Genomic DNA, 22,456 nt, shown 5'->3' with positions numbered 1-22,456 from the left:
ATGTGGAATAATGTGTTTGCATAATCTATGCCTTATCAAATTCAACCAAATAAGCTAAATGATTCTGTGACTAACCCTACACTTCAACCAACTAAATCTGAGACCAAGGTTGACCCAAATTTACCTAAGTCAAAAGATGCAGGAGGTATGAAGTTTAGGAAAAAGACTAACAAGGTTGGACCCAAGGAAACTTGGGTACCAAAATCAACTTGATTTGATTTTGTTGTGTGCAGGGAAAAAGAAGGAATCGATGGTACTTGGACAGTGGTTGTTCAAGGCACATGACAGGAGATTTCACCCTGCTCACAGAGTTCAAGGAGAGAGCTGACCCTAGCATAACCTTTGGAGATGACAGCAAAGGGTTCACTATGGGATATGGCTTGATTTCAAAAGAAAATGTCATCATTGATGAAGTTGCATTAGTTGATGGTCTCAAACACAATCTATTGAGCATCGGTCAACTATGTGACATAGGGAATACTGTTTCCTTCAATTCTGAAGCCTGTGTTATCACAAGTAAGAAGGACAACAAAGTGGTTCTAACTGGAGTTAGAAAAGGGAATGTGTACTTGGCTGACTTCAACTCTACAGATGCAGAATAAATTACTTATCTTTTCAGCAAAGCAAGTCCAGATAAAAGTTGGCTATGACACAAGAAGCTGTCCCATTTGAATTTTAAGACAATGAATGATCTAGTCAAAAAGGACTTAGTTAGAGGAATGCCTCTAGTGGAATTCTCAAGGGATGGACTGTGTGATGCTTGTCAGAAAGAAAATCAAAAGAGAGCATCATTTAGTAAGAAGCTTGAATCAGCAATTGATGAACCATTACAACTGCTACACATAGATCTTTTTGGACCAGTCAATGTATTGTCAATTTCAAGGGAAAGATATTGCCTAGATTGTAGATGATTTCTCAAAGTTTTCATGGACCTACTTTCTTGGATCAAAGGATGAAGCTAGTGAAATCATTATCAATCATATCAAGCAAGTCAACAATCATCCAGATTTCAAAGTAAGGAATATCAGGAGTGACAATGGAACCGAGTTTAGGAATTCTACCATGAGGTTGTTCTGTGAAGAAAATGGGATCATGCATGAGTTCTCAGCTCCAAGGACTCCACAACAGAACGGTGTGGTGGAAAGGAAGAACAGATCACTAATTGAAGCTGCAAGAACAATGCTTGAAGAGTCAAAACTCCCAACATACTTTTAGCCTGAGGCTGTTAACTGTGCATGTTACACTCAGAATATTTCTCTAATCAATCAGGCAAAAGGCATGACTCCCTATCAATTGTTCAAGAGAAGAAAACCAACCTTAAACTTTCTTCATGTCTTTGGTTGCAAATGCTACATTCTAAGGAATCAACCTGATCACAAAGGAAAGTTTGATGCAAAGGCTGATGAAGGGATATTTATTGGTTATTCTGCTGGAAAATCATATAGGGTCTACAATCTAAGAACCAACATTGTTATGGAATCTGTGCATGTTGTGTTTGATGATAAAAAGATTGATGGACTAACAGATGAGGGACATCATGAAGGACTCAAATTTGATAACATTGAGATATATTGTGATGATAGTGAAGATGAGAATGATGGAGAAGGCACCTCGAAAAGAATTCAAAATCTGCCTTTGGATAATGCACAAAATGCTGCATCTGTTGAAAGTCATAATTCAGCATCCGTTGATATAAGTAATGCAGTATCCGTTGAAAGACAAAGTGCATCATCCGTTGAAGTACATAATGAAGCATCCGTTGATCATAGTCTATCAACGGATAATCAATTTACTTCATCAGTTGATAGAACTCCCAGTTCCTTTCAAAGGATCAGTAACTCAGGGGAGTTTCAACCAATCAACACTCTATCTCAGATCATGACAATACTGAGGCAACCTCATCTAGAGCTAATCTACCACCTCAAAGAAAATGGACCAAGAATCATCCTTTTGAATTGATCATTGGTGATGCAACATCTAAAGTGCAGACTAGAAGGGCTACTCAAGATGAATGTCTATATAGTAGTTTTCTATCACAGGAGGAACCTAAGAGAGTGGAAGAAGCTCTATTAGATCCAGATTGGATTTTAGCAATGCAAGAGGAGCTAAACCAATTTGAGAGGAACAAGGTATGGAAGCTGGTACCCAAGCCAAAGAACAAGAGCTCTATTGACACAAAATGGGTATTCAGAAACAAGATGGATGAAAATGGCATTGTCATAAGGAATAAAGTTAGATTGGTTGCCAAGGGCTATTCTCAACAAGAGGGAATAGATTTTGATGAGACATTTGCTCCAGTTGCAAGACTTGAAGCCTTCAGAATCTTTCTAGCCTATGCAGCCCATGCCAATTTCAAAGTCTATCAAATGGATGTCAAGAGTGCATTTCTGAATGGAGAATTGGAGGAAGAGGTTTATGTAAGCCAACCTCCAGGATTTGAAGATCCAAACTTTCCAGACTATGTGTATTATCTGTTGAAAGCACTCTATGGACTAAAGCAAACACCTAGAGCCTGGTATGTGACTTTGTCAAAATTTCTCCTAGATAATTACTTCACAAGATGTACTGTTGACAAAACTCTTTTCTTTAGAAATGTTAATGGCTCTACAATACTTGTTCAAATCTATGTAGATGATATTATATTTGGTTCTACAGATGATAAGCTTAGCAAAAAGTTTGCTAAGTTAATGCAAAGTAAAAATGAAATGAGCATGATGAGAGAGTTAACTTATTTTCTTGGTTTACAAGTTAAACAAGTTAGTGGTGGAATTTTCATTAGTCAAACTAAATATATTTATGATCTTTGAAGAAGTTTGACTTAATGGATTGTTCATCTGCAAAAACTCCCATGACCACTGCCACCAAGCTTGAATTAAACAAGGCTGAAAAGTCTGTGAACGTTACAAGTTGTAGAGGCATGGTTGGCTCACTTCTATATTTAACTGCTAGTAGACCTGATATAATGTTTTCTACATGTCTCTGTGCTAGATTTCAAGCTGACCCTAAAGAATCTCACTTAGTGGCTATTAAAAGAATTTTCAGATATCTCAAAGGGACTCCAAATCTAGGAATTTGGTACCCTAGAGAGTCTGATTTTGATCTAATTGGCTACTCAGATGCAGATTATGCAGGTTGCAAAATAGATAGGAAAAGTACAACTGGAACCTGTCAATTTCTAGGGAATAAGCTTGTGTCATGGTTCAGCAAGAAGCAAAATTCTGTTTCTACATCAACAGCTGAAGCTGAGTACATTGCTGCTGGTAGTTGCTGTGCACAGATACTGTGGATGAGGAATCAACTATTTGACTATGGGCTAAATATTGACAAAATTCTAATATTCCGTGACAACACAAGTGCCATTGCCATTACTGAAAATCCAGTACAGCACTCAAGAACCAAGCACATTGACATCAAGTACCACTTCATAAGGGAACATGTGATGAATGGTACAGTGGAACTTCATTTTGTTCCAAGTGAAAAGCAGATTGCAGACATATTTACCAAGCCACTTGATGAATCAACATTCACAAGATTAGTAAGTGAGCTAGGTATGCTTAATTATTCATAAATTCATGTTCTTATTATAATTTGTTTTGTAGCCTGAAATGAATTTGTTGCAAGAACAAAGTTGGCTTTAAGTAAAGATCATTCTATCAATGGATATTCCCTATCCGTTGAAAGCCAAAATTGTTCTATCAACGGATGTTCATTATCCGTTGAAAGACAAATATATTTCTGGTAATTTTATCCTTCAACGGATAAAATTGTGTTAATATTCAACGGATAAATGTTTACCTCATCCGTTGAAGTGTCACATCAGTTGTTTTAAGTAAGTCACAACCGTTGATTCTTTTACTTAACCGTTGATACATATATATATACACAGTTGTATGTATTTGTATTAAAGGCAGTTTTTAGAATTCATACAGTTTTCTTTATTCTCAAACGGCTGTAATTTACTTAAAAATATTGTTTAATCATTCTCCTTACGTTTTAATTTTAGAAAGTATAAAAGCCCTTTGAATTCTTATTTTCACTTTACGCTTTCTTGCAATTTTTCAAAAGCTTTTACTCTCTTTCTCTCCCAAAACTCTCAACTTTTCTCTGCAACCTCTACCCACTACAATGGCACCAGTAATAAAGATAATGTCCCAGCTAGCCAAGCCACAGTTTCTCAAAAGACTGTGGTGGTTGAAAATGATTCAAACTCATCCCTAGTTGCATCCTCCCAAAAGGGTGCAGCTATTGAAAATAGTCCCCAACCAGGGACACATAACAAAAGAGGGAGGGACACTGAAGCCACACACTCACCTGTAAAAGCCTGTACAGGAAGAAAGAGGGTCAAAACCTTAGTTTTCACACATGGTGCACACACTGCACATATACACCAACCTGTATATATGCCTTCTCAAATTCAGCTTGATGTGACTCCAACAAATGTGGAGTCACAATCCCATTCTCTCAAAATTGACACACATCAATCACCAAATTCTCCATCACCATCTCTGGATGTGGACATGATATTCACATCAATTCCTGATTCTCCCTCTTTACAACTTAGGGAGGAGCCCCACTCAAATACTGGTGATCATCATCTTTTAGATAATTTGTTGGATCATCAGCCAATTCTTTTAGACTTAGTTGAAGAATCTGTGTCACCTAAATTAAAATCAATCCACACAGATTCAACAATTATGTCACTTTCAATTTCTACTTCTTTTCCTTCTTCAACGGATATTCCTCATCCGTTGACAAGTGGTTGTTCTTCGATGGATAAGCTTAACATTAGTTATCCGTTGAAACCATCAGCTCCTACTTCAACGGATACTCCCTATCCGTTGATAGTCTCTACACAAATAACTGAATCAATTCCAAGTGTAGGAGACATGGTTACTGTACAATCACTTCTAGGATTGAGGGAAGGGAGTGAAAATTTGAGTGAGAGGCTGGGTTGCTCCCAGGCAAAAGGAGAGCTTGAGAGTCTAAATATGCATGCTATTTCTTCCAGCATAGCAAAAGAACGTGAGAGGAGTGCCACCTTAGTAGGTGAAGGTGAGGGTGTGAGGAGTGTGAGCCAAGGGGAGCCCCTGATGCAAGAAAAGAAAAAAATTGAGAGAAAAGCAGGTACAGAAGATATAAGGGTGGATCCAGCCATTGCTAGTGAGTCAATGATTGTGGATGATGCTGAAAAGGAAAGATAATTTCAGCAACATTACAAAGCTGTAATTGATAACATTTCCTTGGATGCTGACACTTTTACTCAACATGTGTCAGCCTATCAATTGTTGGCTACTCAGGGAAGTGATGAGGCTAAAAAGACTTTAAATCTAGTACATACTTCAGAATCTCTACAAAGGGATAAAGCTGCTGTCAACTTGATGTCTTCTACAGCTGGTGAGCCATCTGAAGAATTTGGAGTAAATTCTAATGATGATGACTCTGTCTCATTTGATGGAAGCATGAACTTAGGGGGAGATGAAGGCCCAAGTTCTATTCCAGATTTACCTGAATGGGCATTGACAAAGGAGTCAATACCAGGACAATTCAATGTATCCTTAGTCAAACAAATCATGTCTATCCAAAAAGCCATTCAGAACATCTCCAATGCTGGTACCAAGGCTCTTCTTCAAGCCCACCTAGATTCTCTATATCTCATGAAGCTACATCAATTAAGACAGAATCTGAGTGTGGATGAACTCAAGAAGGATATAGCTGACTTGAAGTCCTACAATTCTGAGAAGCTGGATTCAGCCATGCCCTATGGTACCATGCAGGACTTGTTACTGTGACTGAGAAGAGAACCAGATGCTGAAAAGAGGCTGGCCAAGTAGAAGGACAGAGTTCAAGTCATTGAAAACTCTGTGGTCACCATTCTTCAAAATCAACAGTCTCAAACAAGTCTTCTAATGCAACTAGCTAAAGTACAAGGCTTGACTCCTCTCCTTGATGATAACAAAAAGGGGGAGAATAAAGTGGAAGGGGGAGGGGAGCCATCTACAAACATCCAAATATCCAAAGTGCTAGTTCCTGTCATCACTACTTCTCCAACACTTCAAATCAAAGGAAAGCTTGATGGAATTGATCTAATCCAGCTAACAGCAGCTGAGATGAAGGTGAAGGAGCAAAGCAAAAGAATTGATGAAAGGATGCAACAGGTGTTTGGCTCTACAACTTCAAAATCATTATCTGTGAAATATAGCACAAAGGTTGAGCCAATCATTATGGAGCACAAGCCAGTAAGGAGGAATAAGGTTGGAGAAACTTCTTTCAGGAATTTGAAACCCATGGTACTCAAGCCATCCACTAGATTCAACAGGGACTCTACAAAGAACCCTCTAAACCTTGGTCAACCAAAAGAAGTGGATTTTCCTCTTCCAAAACCTGATGAAGACAAAATTTTGGGTGGTAGCTTCATAAAACATAAAGAGACCAATGATGTAGTGGAAAGAATGAATATGGCTATCATTTATAGAGAGGGAAAGAGTATCTGTGTGATGCAAGGACATCCCAAATTCTCAAAAGCCAAGAGGGAAGAAACCATGAGGTTAAAGGAAGAAGCTAAAAAGCTGAAGGCTGACAAAAGAGCACAAGCAAAGCTTGAAAAATAGCTAAAGTCAAGTCAGACTGAAGAAAAGAAGAAGATTGAAGACAAGAGTGAAGAAGATAAGATTGAAAGCAGAAATGTGGATATGGGAAATGTCGTTGGTGAGAGTGTGGAGGAAAGAAAGGAATGGCAGAAAGGGAACAGAAAGAAGGCCAATGCAAAAAGGAAGAGTGGAGATGACACTGTGGAAACCCAATCAAAATCTAAACCACTACCTTCCATTCCTGAACCTTTTGTTGCTGATCCTAGTATAAATGTCCATGGTGAACCAATCATCCCTAAAGAGGAACCTATTGATTGGGACACCATCAACTTGCCTACCTTCCTAACTACCTCTCCACCACCAAAGAAACTGAAAAGAAAATCCAAATCAACACCTCCCCCAACCTCAAGTAAATTCACTCAGAAATATAAATCTAAGCCTAAGCCACAAGCCTCAAAGGATGATTATGTTCACATTTGTGACATAAAAGAGTTTACAGATATTGAACTCTATCTGGATGAGCTGGAGGAAGTAAGGGGAATAAGTGCATACAAACAGCTCCCAGAAAGGCTAGTGTTCAAGTATAAAGGAAGTGAGGAAAGGACTTGGCCTCTTCAAATAATTCTGAATGAAGGCTATTCTACCTTGGTTAGAGTCTACTCAGCTATCAAAAGGGATTCTGGCTTTACCAGAACTGCCAAAACTGAGATTCTCAACAAGATTGCCAGCATAAGGAAAACTTGGTGGGAGTCTAATTCCTTGCCTAGAACATTACTCATACCTGAGTATGGAATTATAATTCATAATCACCTCATTGGTTGATGGAGTTTAGAGACAATAAATGAGTCAGAAAATTTTTCAGACTTGAAGACCAACTTAAAATTGCCAGTAATGAAACTCTCAAGGACATGCAATCTAAGTTGGACATTAGTGAAGAAGATGAAGCTGAATTCTACAGAAAACTCCAACTTCAAGTAGAGGAAAATGACACGAGGCTAGGGAAGAAAACAAGGGATCAAAGGAAAAGAATATAATCTGCTCACTGCTCAGCCTAAAGGAGCATCCTTGGAAATAATGTAATTCTTCAATTCTATCTCAGTACATACACTTTTACAACACTTTTGAATTTCTACTTGATTTCAGTTCATATATTTGTTAAGTGTTTTGTTATCATCAAGTTAAACCCAAATTTATGCCTACAATTCTAGTAGACATAAATAGGGGGAGATTGTTAGGAATATGTGTATTAGTTTGATGATAAGTTAAACAAAACACTTAAGTAGAAATCTATTGTTTGTAGCCTCAACGGATAAGACCATTCTGGCTATCCGTTGATGGAGTAGCTTTACTTAGAAATAAGTTTAGTATTGTAGCACATTTCAGTTTCTGTATTTAAGTTATAATTCTTAGATGTTGTGAGAAATTATAAGTCATGTTGACTACTAGTGGATATGCAAATAGGAGGGCTAATTGTAAATATTCCATGCCTTGTAATTTTGTATAAATGAAGTAGTATCAACTGATAAATTAAAGGCCTTCAACAGATGAGAAACAAAGCTTCAACGGATGTCTCTAAAGCTTCAACGGATAACATCCACCAACGGATGAGTGCATCAAAGGATAAAGCTTCAACTGCTAATGCATCAACGGATAAAGCCATCAACGGATGAAAGCTTCAACGGATGCTCAGTTCAATAGCAGTTGACAGTGACAATTCATAAGCTGACAGAGGCACATGGGTTGACAGAGACAATTGGAATGTGGTAGCCTCTTGGAGGAATCAAGAAAATGCAGCATTTCCATTCTGGTGCAAACAAGGAAGTGTTCAAAGATTCATAGATTATCCTAGATTGCATTGGATAGAGAAATGAAGAAGAAACATGTGAAGAATCTTTTTAATTATATTTGTACTTTTGTCTTCACTTGTAAACTTGGTGATATATAAACCAAGTTGCAGCTAGTAATTAGGGTGTGAATTTTTCCAGAGCTGTTTAGAAAAATCCAGAGAGAAAATCATCTAATTTGTACTAGAACGCAACTGTGATCAATTCTTTGAATCACATATTTTCTGAAATACACATCTCTGGTGGAACAACATATCCACCAGAAAAGTTTTTGAAATCTTTGTGTTCTTTACATTTGTGTCTTGAATATATATATCTGTCTGCACCTGCTCAAAGCAATTCACACACAACTGTTCATCAAAACACTTAGCCTTTGAAACTGCTCAATACTTGAAAAAGTTTTGAGATTTACATTCAACCCCCCTTCTGTAAATCTCATTGTTAGTTCTTGGGAATAACAGTTTTTCTTTGTATGACTGATTTTGTATGACTGAGTTGAAGATTATGGCAATGTTGCTCTTTTGGCATAATATTTTACTAACATAACATCACTACTACAATAACACAGACAACAACTTTAATAGCAGAAACCAAAGTACATCACTACATCACTAATACAAGACTAGTCCTAATACAATAACATAACATCCTTCCTTAAAATTCATATTACAACAAGAAAACATACAACATGAGCAACACTAGATATCACCTTTTTCCTCAGCAACTGAGCTAAACCATGTATGAAAAACATACAACATGAGCAACACAGCAAATGCACACCATTTCGTGACTTCATTTCTCAACTGCTTGATCTCCTCACTATACTCATTTCGAGCTGCCACCAACTCCATGATATGATCATTATCCTTCCTCCCTATATTCCTCAACACACCATTAATCACACCTCTGCTTCGACCATTGAACTCCGGCTCAGCCCATTTGAAGAAGTTGCAGGTTTGGGTAGCACATGTTAGAAATCGACGACCCGGATTATACTCAGTCCATGACGTTTTCTCCACTGCCCAATTTCTGCATAAACATTGGTGGTTCATTCTTGATTTAGATCTGCTTCAATTTTGGAGATTATCTGATTTGGGTATGCAAAACTGAGGGTTATACTCGCATATACACACACAATAGAGCCATTGAAATATGAACTGGCCAATTTGTCCTGCCTCACCGTTAACGGCGTTAACGACCCATATGCGGAGCCATGCAAATGACTTAAAATTATTTTTATAGCCACACAGTTGCTCAGTTTCTAAAGTCGGCCACCAAAATGAAAAAAATAATTAGTACAAGCCACCAAAGTGCAAAAAAGTCTAGTTAATATTATCATTAGTATGTCAACTCATTTTTTTTTAATTTTTAATAACAAAAACGCTACACAAAATTATATTATTATTCGAATAAAAAATTTTGACTTCTAACTTTCCTCTTTGAAAGAACTTTAAGTTATAACAATATTTTCAAAATCAGCTAAACTGAAGTATTTGAAAGTAAAATTAATGAATACGGTTGGATAACTGAATTGATTAAAAATTTATCATTCGTCGTTCCACCTGCTCGGTCACAATCACTACAGAAATTTATGAGAATAGATACTCATTTATAAGTTTATAAATCATATTTGTCAAAAACGAAAGTAATATTAAATTCGCGTACCAAATTTCTGCTACGGGTATCTTAAAAATGTTAACCCGATATAATTTTTTTTGAAGCTCATCACAAATTAGATTATTTTCGCGATTTTTTTAAATTTTTTTCTTTCTTTCGGTCAGTGCAACTTATATTACCGAACGTAGTGATATTAATTTGAAGTTCTTTCTAAATATCTATACAAGCGCAAAAAATATACGGACAACGATAATATTTTTCAAATAATACATCAGAGTAAAATACAATTATTTACGATTCTAAATATTTAATCGATAGCATAGTAGGCCGATTATAAACTTCAAAACTTTTAAAGTCACACAATTATTAATTTTTATATTGTGTAGGAGAAAATGAGAAAATTCAGCCGACAACTGTATTTCCAGTAATTAAAGTTTATCGATTAAATTGAATAACTATCAAAATATAACAAAATAAATATTTTATATATTTATTAAAATTTTACTCCAAATTATATTTATGAAACTAATTATGGGAAAGAGTCTTGATTGGGGACCAAGTTAGTTTGTCTATGCGTTAATTAACCTGTATTTTCCAATATCAATTCAGATTTGTAATATATTTTACTAATTTCCTTTATCAATTCAAATTCAAAAATCTAATATAATACATGTGATACTAATTTCGTTCATCAAACTCAGTATATATACCGGTATAAACCCCCTTATTTTTCCATTCACTATTCACATATTGCACAGATAATAATAAACTCTCGTAAACCCCATGCACAAATATGTCTTCACAGCAATCAAATCAAGCTCTCGTTCTTAACGAACCGATTGATTTAAGCTCGAGATTAAACGCCACTACTGCTACTAATTATATGAATGTCAACAACAAAAACAACAAAAGAGCCACCCTTGAAGATGCTGGAGAATACGAAGAATTAGATACCGCGAAGAAACTCAAGAAATTTAGTTTTTACACAAAGGAGGAGGAAGAAGAGGAGAAGCTCAACGGGGTTTGTACTAAACTCAAATTGTACGATGATCCATGGAAAATAAAGAAAGTTCTCGAAACGAGTGATGTGAATAGTCTGTGCAGGCTAATGATTTCGAAAAAGGTGGTGCAACAACATGTTGTTAAGGTGTGGGAGAGGGCTGGGAGGTACGAGGAGGCAAGGAGTCTGCAAGAGGGACATGATGTTCGAGTTAAAGTGTGGGATTGTAATAGAGGGAAAGAGTATGTGTTGACAATGAAGAAACATGGTTCCACTGATTGTTATGTTTTTTGTGGGAATTGGAGAAAGCAGTTTGTGTCTGAGAGAGGACTTAAGAAAGGTGATGAGATTGGAATGTTTTGGTGCAATTATTTTATGTGTTTCTTCTTCTTGGTTCTCTTTGTTGCTAACTCCTCATCATCAGCCAGTTCTCTAGCTGTTTCTTCTTCTTCTTCTTTCGCTCTCTCGCGTTCCTGATAAGTGATTGTTGAGTCTTGATTGATTATATATATTTGATTCATCAATATGTGTAGGATGAAGGGGTTTCATGGATTAGGCAAGGAAAGCACAGTATTATTTTTAGAACTTGATATTGTCTGAAACCTTGTGTTCTAGAATTGTATTTAGAGTCTTTCTGTTTATGTTTTTTTGGTTGTACTTTCTGTTTTGTCATTAAAAGTGTTGTTTTGGTTCTATCATGTTATTTTATGTTTTTTTTACTATCTTAATTGAACTATATAATAATATGTATAGGATATAGTATATCTTTTGCTAATGGCTGCAAATTCTAAACAATCACTATGTCACTATAATTACTCGATTTTTTTAAAAATCCTCCATTAATTCTTAAATTTTATTTTACCGATTTTTAAAATCTGATTAATGTTAGTATAACTTTTGAATGATATATTTTTTTGTAAAAAGGATCAGTACATTTATTATCATTAAAAATATTAAATATATCCGATTTCTATTTCAAATAATTTATAGCCAATAAATTAACGGATTAGCACCGATTTCTGATTCACATAATCAGTCTAGTGACTTCTGTTATACAGTAGCTATTGTATCATGTAAAACAATCATCCTGTCAAATCCCATTTTGCAAGTTTCGTTAACATAACTTGTGTCTCGTTCATGTTGATGGTAAAAAATAAAAATTATGTATGCCCAATATATCTCGTTATTTCATCGCATATACACATTCGTTATGAGCTCATACGTTCACTTGTTCATGCGAGATTTTTGTTAATAATTAAATAATAAGCTGCAAGCTCAAACCTTTACTTTTCTGTAAAGAAAAATATCACTTCACTCTTAATAATAATAATAACCCTTCGATCAATGATTCAAAAACAAAAGAATTAAACAGCTGAGCAAACACATGACATTTCAGAAGTAAATTACAAAGTAGATTACAGAAATTTCTCAATGCTGTAAGAAAATGAGACGATGTAAATGGGTTTTGGGTCCGATACTAATATTTTCAAATTTGAATGACAGAATTAGCAAGGCAGCCTTCATGAACAAGAGCAGAAAGTCACAAGGCCTCTTTGTGTAACAGCAAGCTGCTAGTTTATCAGATAACTATAGAACTGGTATACAAATACAACTGAACACATTATAATGTATAGAAAATTTCAAACAATTATATGAGCCACTACCACAATTTAGCTATTATGCTAAATACTCAGTAACCTTGCAGCTACACCTTTTATGTTAACCAGAGTCTAGACACAGTAACAGAGAATCCAAAACTAATCTGTTAATAAAGGTAGAAATGTGGTGAGAATTATTATAAAGATCCCATCAGACATACAAGTACCTGTTGCCGACAAAACCGGATACTAATTTCTATCTCCAATGATGTTTGAAATCCTATATTCTCGATCAAATGATTCTGCCTCCGTTGTCTTCAGCACCAAAATCAACTTTTTTCAGTTATAAATTTCAACGCCGCCATAGTCGTCCTTGTTGCTGTTGCTTTTGCTCCTGCAGTTTCCTGCATTGATAGTGAAAATAATGTCTTATTATCAAGATCTGAAACCTATCATCAATCCAGGCATCCAATTTCCCTTCCCAGCAAATATATCAAGCTACTACCTAGTAGTGAACATAGGTTTGGAGGCAGATGAATCAAGCTCCTGATGAACAAATTTAGACAGAAAGATATGATCCATGCCAGATATGAACCAAACTTGTACCTAGATATTTTATTTAGTTCACTATTTGGGAGGTCACTGTTTTCTTTTATAACTTATTCTGTATTTGCATAAAATGAAATTAAGTAGATTTAATACACACACGCACACACATCAATGCTAAACTTTTCTTTTAAGTTATAAAAAGTATCTTATAAGCATATATAATATACAAGTCTAAATAGTTCAATATATCAATTAAGTACTCTGAAAATTCATAATTCAATTTTAGACCTTATTAAGTTGGTACAGTTTATACACACCAAACTACCAGTTCAGTTTGTACTTCATGCACAATCCTAGATGATCACATGAAGAATACTAGAGGGAAACTCAGATATAAACATATAAAACTTGGGACATAGCTGACCAACCACAAGATATCCAGTGTGCAGCTTTCAGAGCACTAACTGCAAGTAACTTACTGCAAGCTCAGCTTTAGTAGATACCCCTCTCCTCTGGGTAGCACGAGATCGAGGGTTTAATTCACAATGAAGATATGTGCTCAAGTATTAATTTTTTTATAATCGTAACAAAAAAAATATTTCATCGACTTACTTTTGAACCTCCTTTGAACGCTCAATGAACTCCTTAGCAATATCACGACCTTTATATGAAGCTATAACAGGGCGAATATCATGTGGTCTGTGTGTAGCAACATCTGCACCAAAAAAGTGGCGAATATATAACATCGTAATAGAACAAAGTCATGTGCCAAACTTAATCTGCCCATCACAAGAACACCTAAATGCAATTTCAAATCAAATTTCTGGCATAACTTACATTCAAGGAATGGAATGATATCCAGGAGTTCTGTATCGTCTGCTTCACCCTTCCACTGCTTTATAGGTACACAATTTTCAGGCTGAAGGCTAGTCTCTAGTGCATTACCACTTAAATAGAGGATCCGTGAGGGATCTCTATTCAGCATTGAAAGGTCCTACCATAAAGACCACAATATAACAAACATTATTATCATCAAGCGCAAACACTCGGCTAATTGACTTGGGCACATTTAAAAGAATTCGACTCAGAACACTACATCCAGTCTCTACAAATATTTGAAACTGTAATATGCTCGAAAAATGCTATAGGATAAGTTTCTACATCTACAAATAAAATGGATGAGTCCATAACTATATATTTTTAGGTTTAAAATTGTAACTTAAAATGAACTTCCGAATCATCTTCAATAATTTATTTTGCAATTTCGAAATTATTGATGCATAATATCGACAAGAAACTTACTCTATAATGCTTCTGGTCTTGATATTTTGTCGCAGACCGTGATAGTCTATACCTTATGTTGTGGTTTGGATCCAACCTATCAACAGAAGGATCAACATACTGCACATGCCAAATATGATCAGTTACCGCGAGTGATGCTCAGAACTGGGTAGAGATCAAAGATATCACAGCACACACACTATGATTTCAAGATGTTGATTAACATACCATACTTAGCTGGTCTGAATACACTACTAGTTCATAAAATTTGGCTAGATGTTCCAGAAAGGCATCAACTCCAGGTCTTTTGAATGTCCGCCAACCTCTATCACGCTTCACATGCATATATTCAATAAAGAAGTAGACACAAAAGAGGACAGTAGATATATCAAACACATCTTAATTAAACTTTATACCTTCCAATCAGAGTATATCAATGTCTCATTTAGATCCAATACTAGTGTAAATGCGCCCTGCTCCATGGGATGCATATCAGGGAGAAGCTTATCTGAAGATGGTTCAGTAAATCCCTAAAATTAAATAAGACTGTTCAGTCAACCCCAATATATGAAATAAGATGCGATCATGTAAAACCGTAGACAGTCACAGATAATAACCATGATCTAAAAACCTGATTTCAATCATATCAAGTTAACAATTTTTTAGAGTAGCCAAATGACGGTAATTAAGATCAAGTACCAACCCGAACATGTTCTTCAAGTGACCTCCTTCCATCTATGTAGACCTCAAGTAACTTGGCAGGAACTGAGATTTTAAACAAACAAATTATTCAAGTTAAAGTCAAACAGATGCTAAAGAACTTACGAAATAAGGTTTACATGAACTGATGTTATGTACATTAATTAGAGTTAGATTTGTAATTCAGAGTGTTTGCGGAGTTTGGTACATTAAAGTGCATGCCTCCATGTTCTTAGTTCCCTTGCTTAGAGAGTGTTGAGCGGGTATCTTACTGGTTCAAAAACACGCTTGTTGCAACTTTTTGCCATATGGCTTGAGAAATAACAGGCTTTTTAGAGACTGTTATAGTTCGTCAGATTTATTGTAGAATATGTTTAAGTTTTGTGTAGCCACCTGGGTGTACAGATCTAAAGGTTTCAAAAAAGTTAATCCGTCTTAGATCAGAGCAAGGAGTGAGTTACATATTTTACTTTCAATACTGTGTTGGGAGGTTGACGTTTTGATTTGGTCTTTAGTAATTTTTTTATTCATATGCTTCCACAGTCTCTGCCTTAAGTTTAGAGCCGGAACCACTAGGCAGAGAATCCATTGCATTTATAGCCTAGAAAAAGGTCAAGGTTCATCTTCTTAGGAACTTAAAATTTAGGCCGCAAACCATACAGTGACAACTAAACCATATGCTATTGGGAAGAGGTGCAATAAAAAACCAACAATATCAAAATGGAAACCATTTAGCTGACCACGACTTTTTTTTAAATGACTTTCTCTGAAGTAGAGCTTTAGTAGAAGTAGCACTACTGGAAAATGTTTTCGCTTATTTTTTTTCTTCGTTGTTTTGACCCCTTGATATCTGCCAGAGTAACGGAACATAAAAATTTTGAAGTTGGCATCATGAAAAGCAAAAGCACCCAGCATCTTGCAAACTAAAATGTGCAACCGTAGCCTGTGATGCAATTATAAGCATCATTTTTCAAACAACCATCCAGACTTAACAGAGTACCAAAAGCATCACAAGAAGATGCCATAAGATAATTAAACCATAAATAAATTCCATTACTTTTTAGTAAATAAAATAAGGCTTGTATATTGTGATGTGTGCACCTAGGTAGCATGCAAAGAGCTTCAGATGTATTGTTCTTGAAGCCAGTAAAAAAGGTATGCATACTAGAAAGAAGGTACCTCCATCTCCATTAATGAATGATACAAGATCATTAACTTCACGAGTATCTTTATTTTGCCTAGGGTTTACTCCAGCCAAGAAGTCCTATCATTATAGTAAGTAATCAATAATCAAATTTTTAAAAGAACTACGAATAAATCGCGTTTAATCTTCATTGGATGAAACATTCAAACTTCACCTGCTCCACGTTCTTCACTGATGACTTTCTCCTGTTAGAGTACTTTCTCCTGTTAGAGTAGAGCTTTTTCAATAGCCTCATTTGTGTTTTGTGATTACGGCATTCCTGTGATTTCAACTTTTCGACCTGCCCATTTGCTTAGTCAACATCAGATTAACAAAAGAAAGAAAATATGATATGTTTCACTGCTCGATATTAGACATAAGAATTCTGGTTACAAGAAGAAAACTTATGAAGAATCCTCGGTTATCTTTATGTTCACCATACGGCATATCTCTTCTAGACTCAGTTATCTTTGTGTTCACCATATGGCATATCTCTTCTAGTTAGAAGAGATATAAGAGATATGCCGTATGATGAACATAAAGATAACTTAGGATCTTTAAGAGATTTTCTTCTTGTAACCAGAATTCTTAGTGCAGCAGTAAAACATATCATGTTTTCTTTCTTTTGTTAGTCTGATATTGACTAAGCAAATGGGCATGTCAAAAATTTGAAATCACGGGAGTGCCGTAATCACGAAACACAAATGAGGCTATTGAAAAAGCACTACTGTAACAGGAGAAAGTCATCAGTGAAGAACGTGGAGAGCTGAAGGTGAAGTTTGAATGTTTCATCCGATAAAGTTTAAATGCGATTTATTCGTAGTTCTTTTAAAAATTTGACTGTTAATTACTTACTATAATGATAGGACTTCTTGGATGGAGTAAACCCTAGGCAAGATAAAGATACTCATGAAGTTAATGATCTTGTATCATTCATTAACAGAGATGGAGGTACCTTCTTTCTAGTATGCATACCTTCTTTACTGGCTTAAACAAAATACATCTGAAGCTCTTTGCATGCTACCTAGGTGTACACATCACAACATACAAGCCTTATTTTGTTTACTAAAAAGTAATGGAATTTATTTATGGTTTAATTATCTCATGGCATCTTCTTGTGATGCTTTTGGTACTCTGTTAAGTATGGATGTTTTTTTAAAAAATGATGCTTATAATTGCATCACAAGCTATGGTTGCACATAGTTTGCAAGATGCTAGGTGCTTTTGCTTTTCATGATGCCAACTTCAAAATTTTTAAGTTCCGTTACTCTAGCAGATAGCAAGGGGTCGAAACAACGAAGAAAAAAAATAAAATAATAAGCAGGAGCAAAAGAAAACATTTTCTAGTAGTGCTGCTTCTACTAAAGCCTCTACTTCAAAGAAAGTCATTGAATAAAAAGACGGGGTCACCTAAATGATTTCCATTGTGATATTGTTGATTTTTTATTGCACCTCTTCCCAATAGCATAAGGTTAATTTGACTGTATGGTTTGCGGCCTAAATTTTAAGTTGTTAAGAAGATGAACATTGACTTTTTTCTAGGCTATAAATGCAACAGATTCTGCAAATTCTAGTGGTTCTGGCTCTAAAATATGTTTGAGGTAAGACCAATCAAGGTCCCCTGTCTCTTTTTTCAGACAAAAAAACCCAGAGAGCTGAGCTTAACAGAATGATTAGTTATGACAAAAAGTATGACAAACTTTGAAACAATAGTACTTCAGTGAAGACATGCAAATACATAAAGATTTGACATAGAAACTCTAACCTGTAGCTGCAGATGAATAAATCATCGCTTGATATTTCTGCAAACAAAAATGAACTTTCAAATTAAAATGACAAATGAATACCAATCATTAAAGGACCATCTTAGAATTTACTTACTAGGGAGTAAAAATTCAACATTGTATCAATCTATGTCTGCCATCAATATCGTGATTACTAATGGCACATTACCAACGAACTTATCAGCAACACCTAATAGGCATAATTAACGCAACTCCAAGCCATATGGGCCATTTTGTTCAAGATTATAACATCCAAATCCACAACCGAATGCGTACTGCGACCCAACAAATCATCACAGTCAGCCCGAAAAAGCTAGCGATTTGATACCACATTGATTATTGACTTGTGTATCTATAAAGTTCTCAAACACTCTTACTCTCACCGATGTGGGATTTTACAAACACCCCCTCTTATAGAATCGACGTCCTCGTCGATCTCACAAATACACATATGAAACCCAGGGAGTTTCTTTGCACTTCCGGCCGGGCAGGGCTTTGATACCATTTATAACATCCAAGCCCACAACCGAATGCGTACCGGGACCCAACAACCCAACACAGGTCAGCCCGAAAAAGCTAGCGATTTGGTACACATTGGTTATTGACTTGTATCTATAAAGTTCCCAAACACTCTTATTCTTATCAATGTGGGATGTTACAAAGATGTCGTTAAAAAGTATAAAGTCTAATAAAAGTTGCAAAACACTAATCACATACGCAATAAAAATATAATGAACTAGGCTGCACTTATTTTTCTTAATTAAGTACAATGCCAAATGATAACCATAATGCCACCAGCAGTTTAGGAGGCAAATTTAAAGCACCATGCTTATTCTCAACCGAAACATATTTATTTAAATTTTCTGAGATGAGCTTATATACAAGTAAAAGCAGGCCATCTACCTTTTTAAAACCAGTTCTAGTCCTCGACTTCCACTTAAAAGGTTATTTACCACTTGTGAAACATACCAAACTTTCTTTTACAAATATTCTTAAGTATATAATATCCATTGAACTGAAAAAGCAGATACTAAAACGTATCAACCAATAGGTTTGACTCGAGTTTAATAAAATATAAGTAGACTCACACCAAGTGTTGTTCCATCATCTTGGGCAGCAACATTTGAAGATGCACGATAAGCTTTAGTCTTTTCCTCGATTTCGTCCACACTATATGCTGGAATAAAAAAACAAACAAAACTAAATGATCTTGAACAGGAGGGATATAACGCTTGTACAGTTCAATTAAATTAATTGATAACCTCGATTATAACAAGGCATTTCATCAGTCCAATCATAACTTAAACAATGCATTTTCACCTCCCTTAATTATAAATTCTTCGATCCCAAAGCTATTAACCAATAGAAATTTTACCGTTGACTTCTTTTACAATATTTATCACAAATTCATTTAGTCAGATTATCCTGATTTAGGCATCAACATAAACCCTAAAATAACAAAATATAAAACAACAATGCAACACGAAACAACAATTAAACAACCAAAACACGTACTGATATTACAACATGACACAAATTATCATCCAAATCTTAATTAACACAAACAGGAGGTATTTAGTAATACACACAGCACAAATTACAAAACAAAAGCGGAAACACAATACAACAATAAAACAGCGGAAATATGACATTGCCCTAAAACAACAACAAAAACACAAATTATCATCCCGAACTTAATTAAAACAAGTTACGAGGAATTTAGCATTACCGTAACTCGCATAACCAGTAGTCCCCAAAATTCCAGCAAAGGACGCAAAAACACCGTACTTAAGCAACCTCATTCCAACTCCACCACTTTCTCGGGAAGGCGGTGGTAATTCCTCACTAAAAGCAGCAGAGGCAGCCGCCATTTGCTGTTTCGGAGCATTCACAGTTGCCGAAAAGTTGCGTTTATTAAATCGTTTCGAAACAGAAGCAAGTAATCGAGCTCTAACTATCATAGACATCGCTGATCGCTAATTTGTCCTCTATCATACACAACATCAAACATAACATAAACATAATTATTCAATAATTCATTTACAAAAAAGAAATTAAAACAAATAATTAAATAAACACAGTGAGAAAAATAAATATTGTGATTTGTTGTAGCAATTCGATTTATTTATTCTGTGTAAATGATTTATCGATTCGATTATTCGATAATCGAAATAAGAGTTTGATTTTTAGTGTGTGTGTTTTAGTGCGTGTGATTGAGTGAGAAGAGAGAAGTACCGTGAGAGTGAACAAAACGGCGTCGTGTAGAGGGAAGGCGGTGATCGATCGGCGATGAAGGGGAGGTGGTTTAAAGTGTGTAGGGTTTTAGAAGGGTATAACAACGGAGAGGATGGTACTTGGCAAAAAAAAAACAACGGAGAGTCTGGTCTAATTAAAATGATGCTTCCAAATATTTAGCAATAAAAAGATGCTACCAAATAGTACAAAATACAAATAAACAAAAGAAAACAAAACAAAACAACTCAAAATTTGTACTCACAATTTTAAATATAACATTTATGTATTCTTTTTATCGCAGATAATTCGTAGCTGCTATTTTTCGGTGCGCACTCCTGATTGTGATCAAGATGATAGTTATCTTCTCTTTAATCACAGAAAGCCAACCCTTACGGGTAACATTTATGTATTTAATGTTAAATTTTTTTAAAAAAGTACATTCTATGATACATTCTGGCATTCTTTAAAAAATATATTTTCGTATTCGTGTACCAAAAATATCAAATCAAACTCATAATTATCGTATCGTATTAGCATGTCATGTACGAAATTTTCGGCTTTATTCTCATAAATGGTAGTTTAATGGATACACACGTTTAGACAAGACCTGACAACGTTCCGTGTCGTGTACAAACGTTCCGTGTACTTTCGTGTTTTCGTGTACCAAACCTTAAACCTGAACACGACCCAGATTTGCATTCCTGTACCAATTTGGTGACACTAACCTGAACTAATATATTCGTGTTTACCCGTTTTAGTACACTAATATACACAGATTATATATGAAAAATATTAATTGTTAAAAAATGCAATAGAATTAAATGGTGAAGTGCTCACTCACGTAATCAAACAATAGATAATTAAAGGGTGAGGTGCTCTCTCACGTAGTCGATGAACAATAAAATATATTTTAGTATTTACAATTATATATATGTTATTTAGAATAAGTAAAATTCACATTTGGTATTTAGTATATATGTATATTATATATTTTTAAAAATTTATTTATTTATTTATTCCGTGTACTTTCGTTCCGTGTCGTGTACCTGTATTGGAAACCCAAACCCGACACTAATTATATTCGTGTTTTTTCGTGTTCGTGTACCAAATTTTCGAAGCCAAACACTAATTATTCGTGTCGTTTCGTACCGTGTTCACGTATCTTGTAACAGTATTAACAAGTTTGGTTTAGACTATATTCGTATATATTAGGTTGCTCAATGGGCTGATACACGTTTAGACTGTTTACATGTTAAACTACTAAATTACTAAACTAATAGATATAGTCTCCTTATCCTACTAAACTACGCCCAAAACTTATCATACTAAATTACGACCACAACTTCTCCCTAAATCTTTTATTAAAAATATATAATTATTATATTTTTATATAAATATATTAAAATTATTATATGATTGAATAAATAAAATTTTAAAATTACGTGAATATTGTAATATCCCATATTTTCAGATATTATTTTTATAATTATTTGGAATTATTTATGTGATTTTATGTGAATTTTAGTAAATTATCTGATAATTGGAATTAATGTTTGGGTGTTTATACGTGATATTATATGAGTATTTGAATTTTTATATGTCCAGAATAAAATATAGATAATTGTGATATTTTTCTGGTAATTTTTGGACTGTTATATGATTTTATATTGATTTATGAATTATTAATTATTTTCTGAGTAATTACCAAAATTATTTTATAAACTCGGGAATCGTCCAACCTCAACTGTTTTTGCGTTTTTACAACCCGAAACTCTTCCGAAAACTCCTTCCTAACCTAATCTGGTAATTCCAGACATTTTCTGTGTTTTGACTTTTTCAATCCGGATTACGGTTTGACCCGTGCGCGGCCCGGCGCAAGATTTTCGATACGATAGTTATTTCGGTAATCAACAAAATCCGTATTCTCGAGAGACGAGATATTTTTACATTATTTTCGTATATGGTGGTTTATAAAAAGCTCGGTTTTGATGATTATCCAAATATGGTATTATATTGTATCATTTTTTAGTTACTTAGCAGCTAAGTAATCTATTTTCGGATATTTATTTGCATAAATAC

The 22,456-nt window shown here is 35.0% G+C and overlaps 1 protein-coding gene across 2 annotated transcripts; it reads right to left on the bottom strand.

The window, feature by feature from the left end:
* Nucleotides 1-12,412: 12,412 nt before the first annotated feature.
* On the bottom strand, nucleotides 12,413-20,535 carry LOC141678695 (mitochondrial import inner membrane translocase subunit TIM50-like). 2 transcript variants are annotated; one of them, XM_074485060.1, is made up of 11 exons: nucleotides 20,378-20,535; nucleotides 19,872-20,130; nucleotides 19,231-19,319; nucleotides 18,124-18,160; nucleotides 15,180-15,241; nucleotides 14,893-15,006; nucleotides 14,705-14,809; nucleotides 14,498-14,596; nucleotides 14,033-14,189; nucleotides 13,808-13,910; nucleotides 12,413-13,050 (listed from the first exon to the last, which is right to left on the bottom strand). In XM_074485060.1, exons 2-11 carry the CDS (start codon nucleotides 20,107-20,109, stop codon nucleotides 12,999-13,001), a joined length of 1,056 nt encoding a protein of 351 aa, XP_074341161.1. In that variant the 5' UTR covers nucleotides 20,110-20,130; nucleotides 20,378-20,535; the 3' UTR covers nucleotides 12,413-12,998. The 2 variants fall into 2 exon arrangements, with proteins under 2 accessions (XP_074341161.1, XP_074341168.1); XM_074485067.1 differs by lacking the exons at nucleotides 18,124-18,160; nucleotides 19,231-19,319; nucleotides 19,872-20,130; nucleotides 20,378-20,535 and adding exons at nucleotides 16,355-16,439; nucleotides 16,534-16,739.
* Between the last annotated feature and the right edge of the window lie 1,921 nt (nucleotides 20,536-22,456).

The sequence above is a fragment of the Apium graveolens genome, chromosome 1 (assembly GCF_009905375.1).
Source record: "Apium graveolens cultivar Ventura chromosome 1, ASM990537v1, whole genome shotgun sequence".
In the NCBI taxonomy this organism is placed as follows: domain Eukaryota; kingdom Viridiplantae; phylum Streptophyta; class Magnoliopsida; order Apiales; family Apiaceae; genus Apium; species Apium graveolens.
This window is presented reverse-complemented; position numbering and strand designations above follow the sequence as displayed.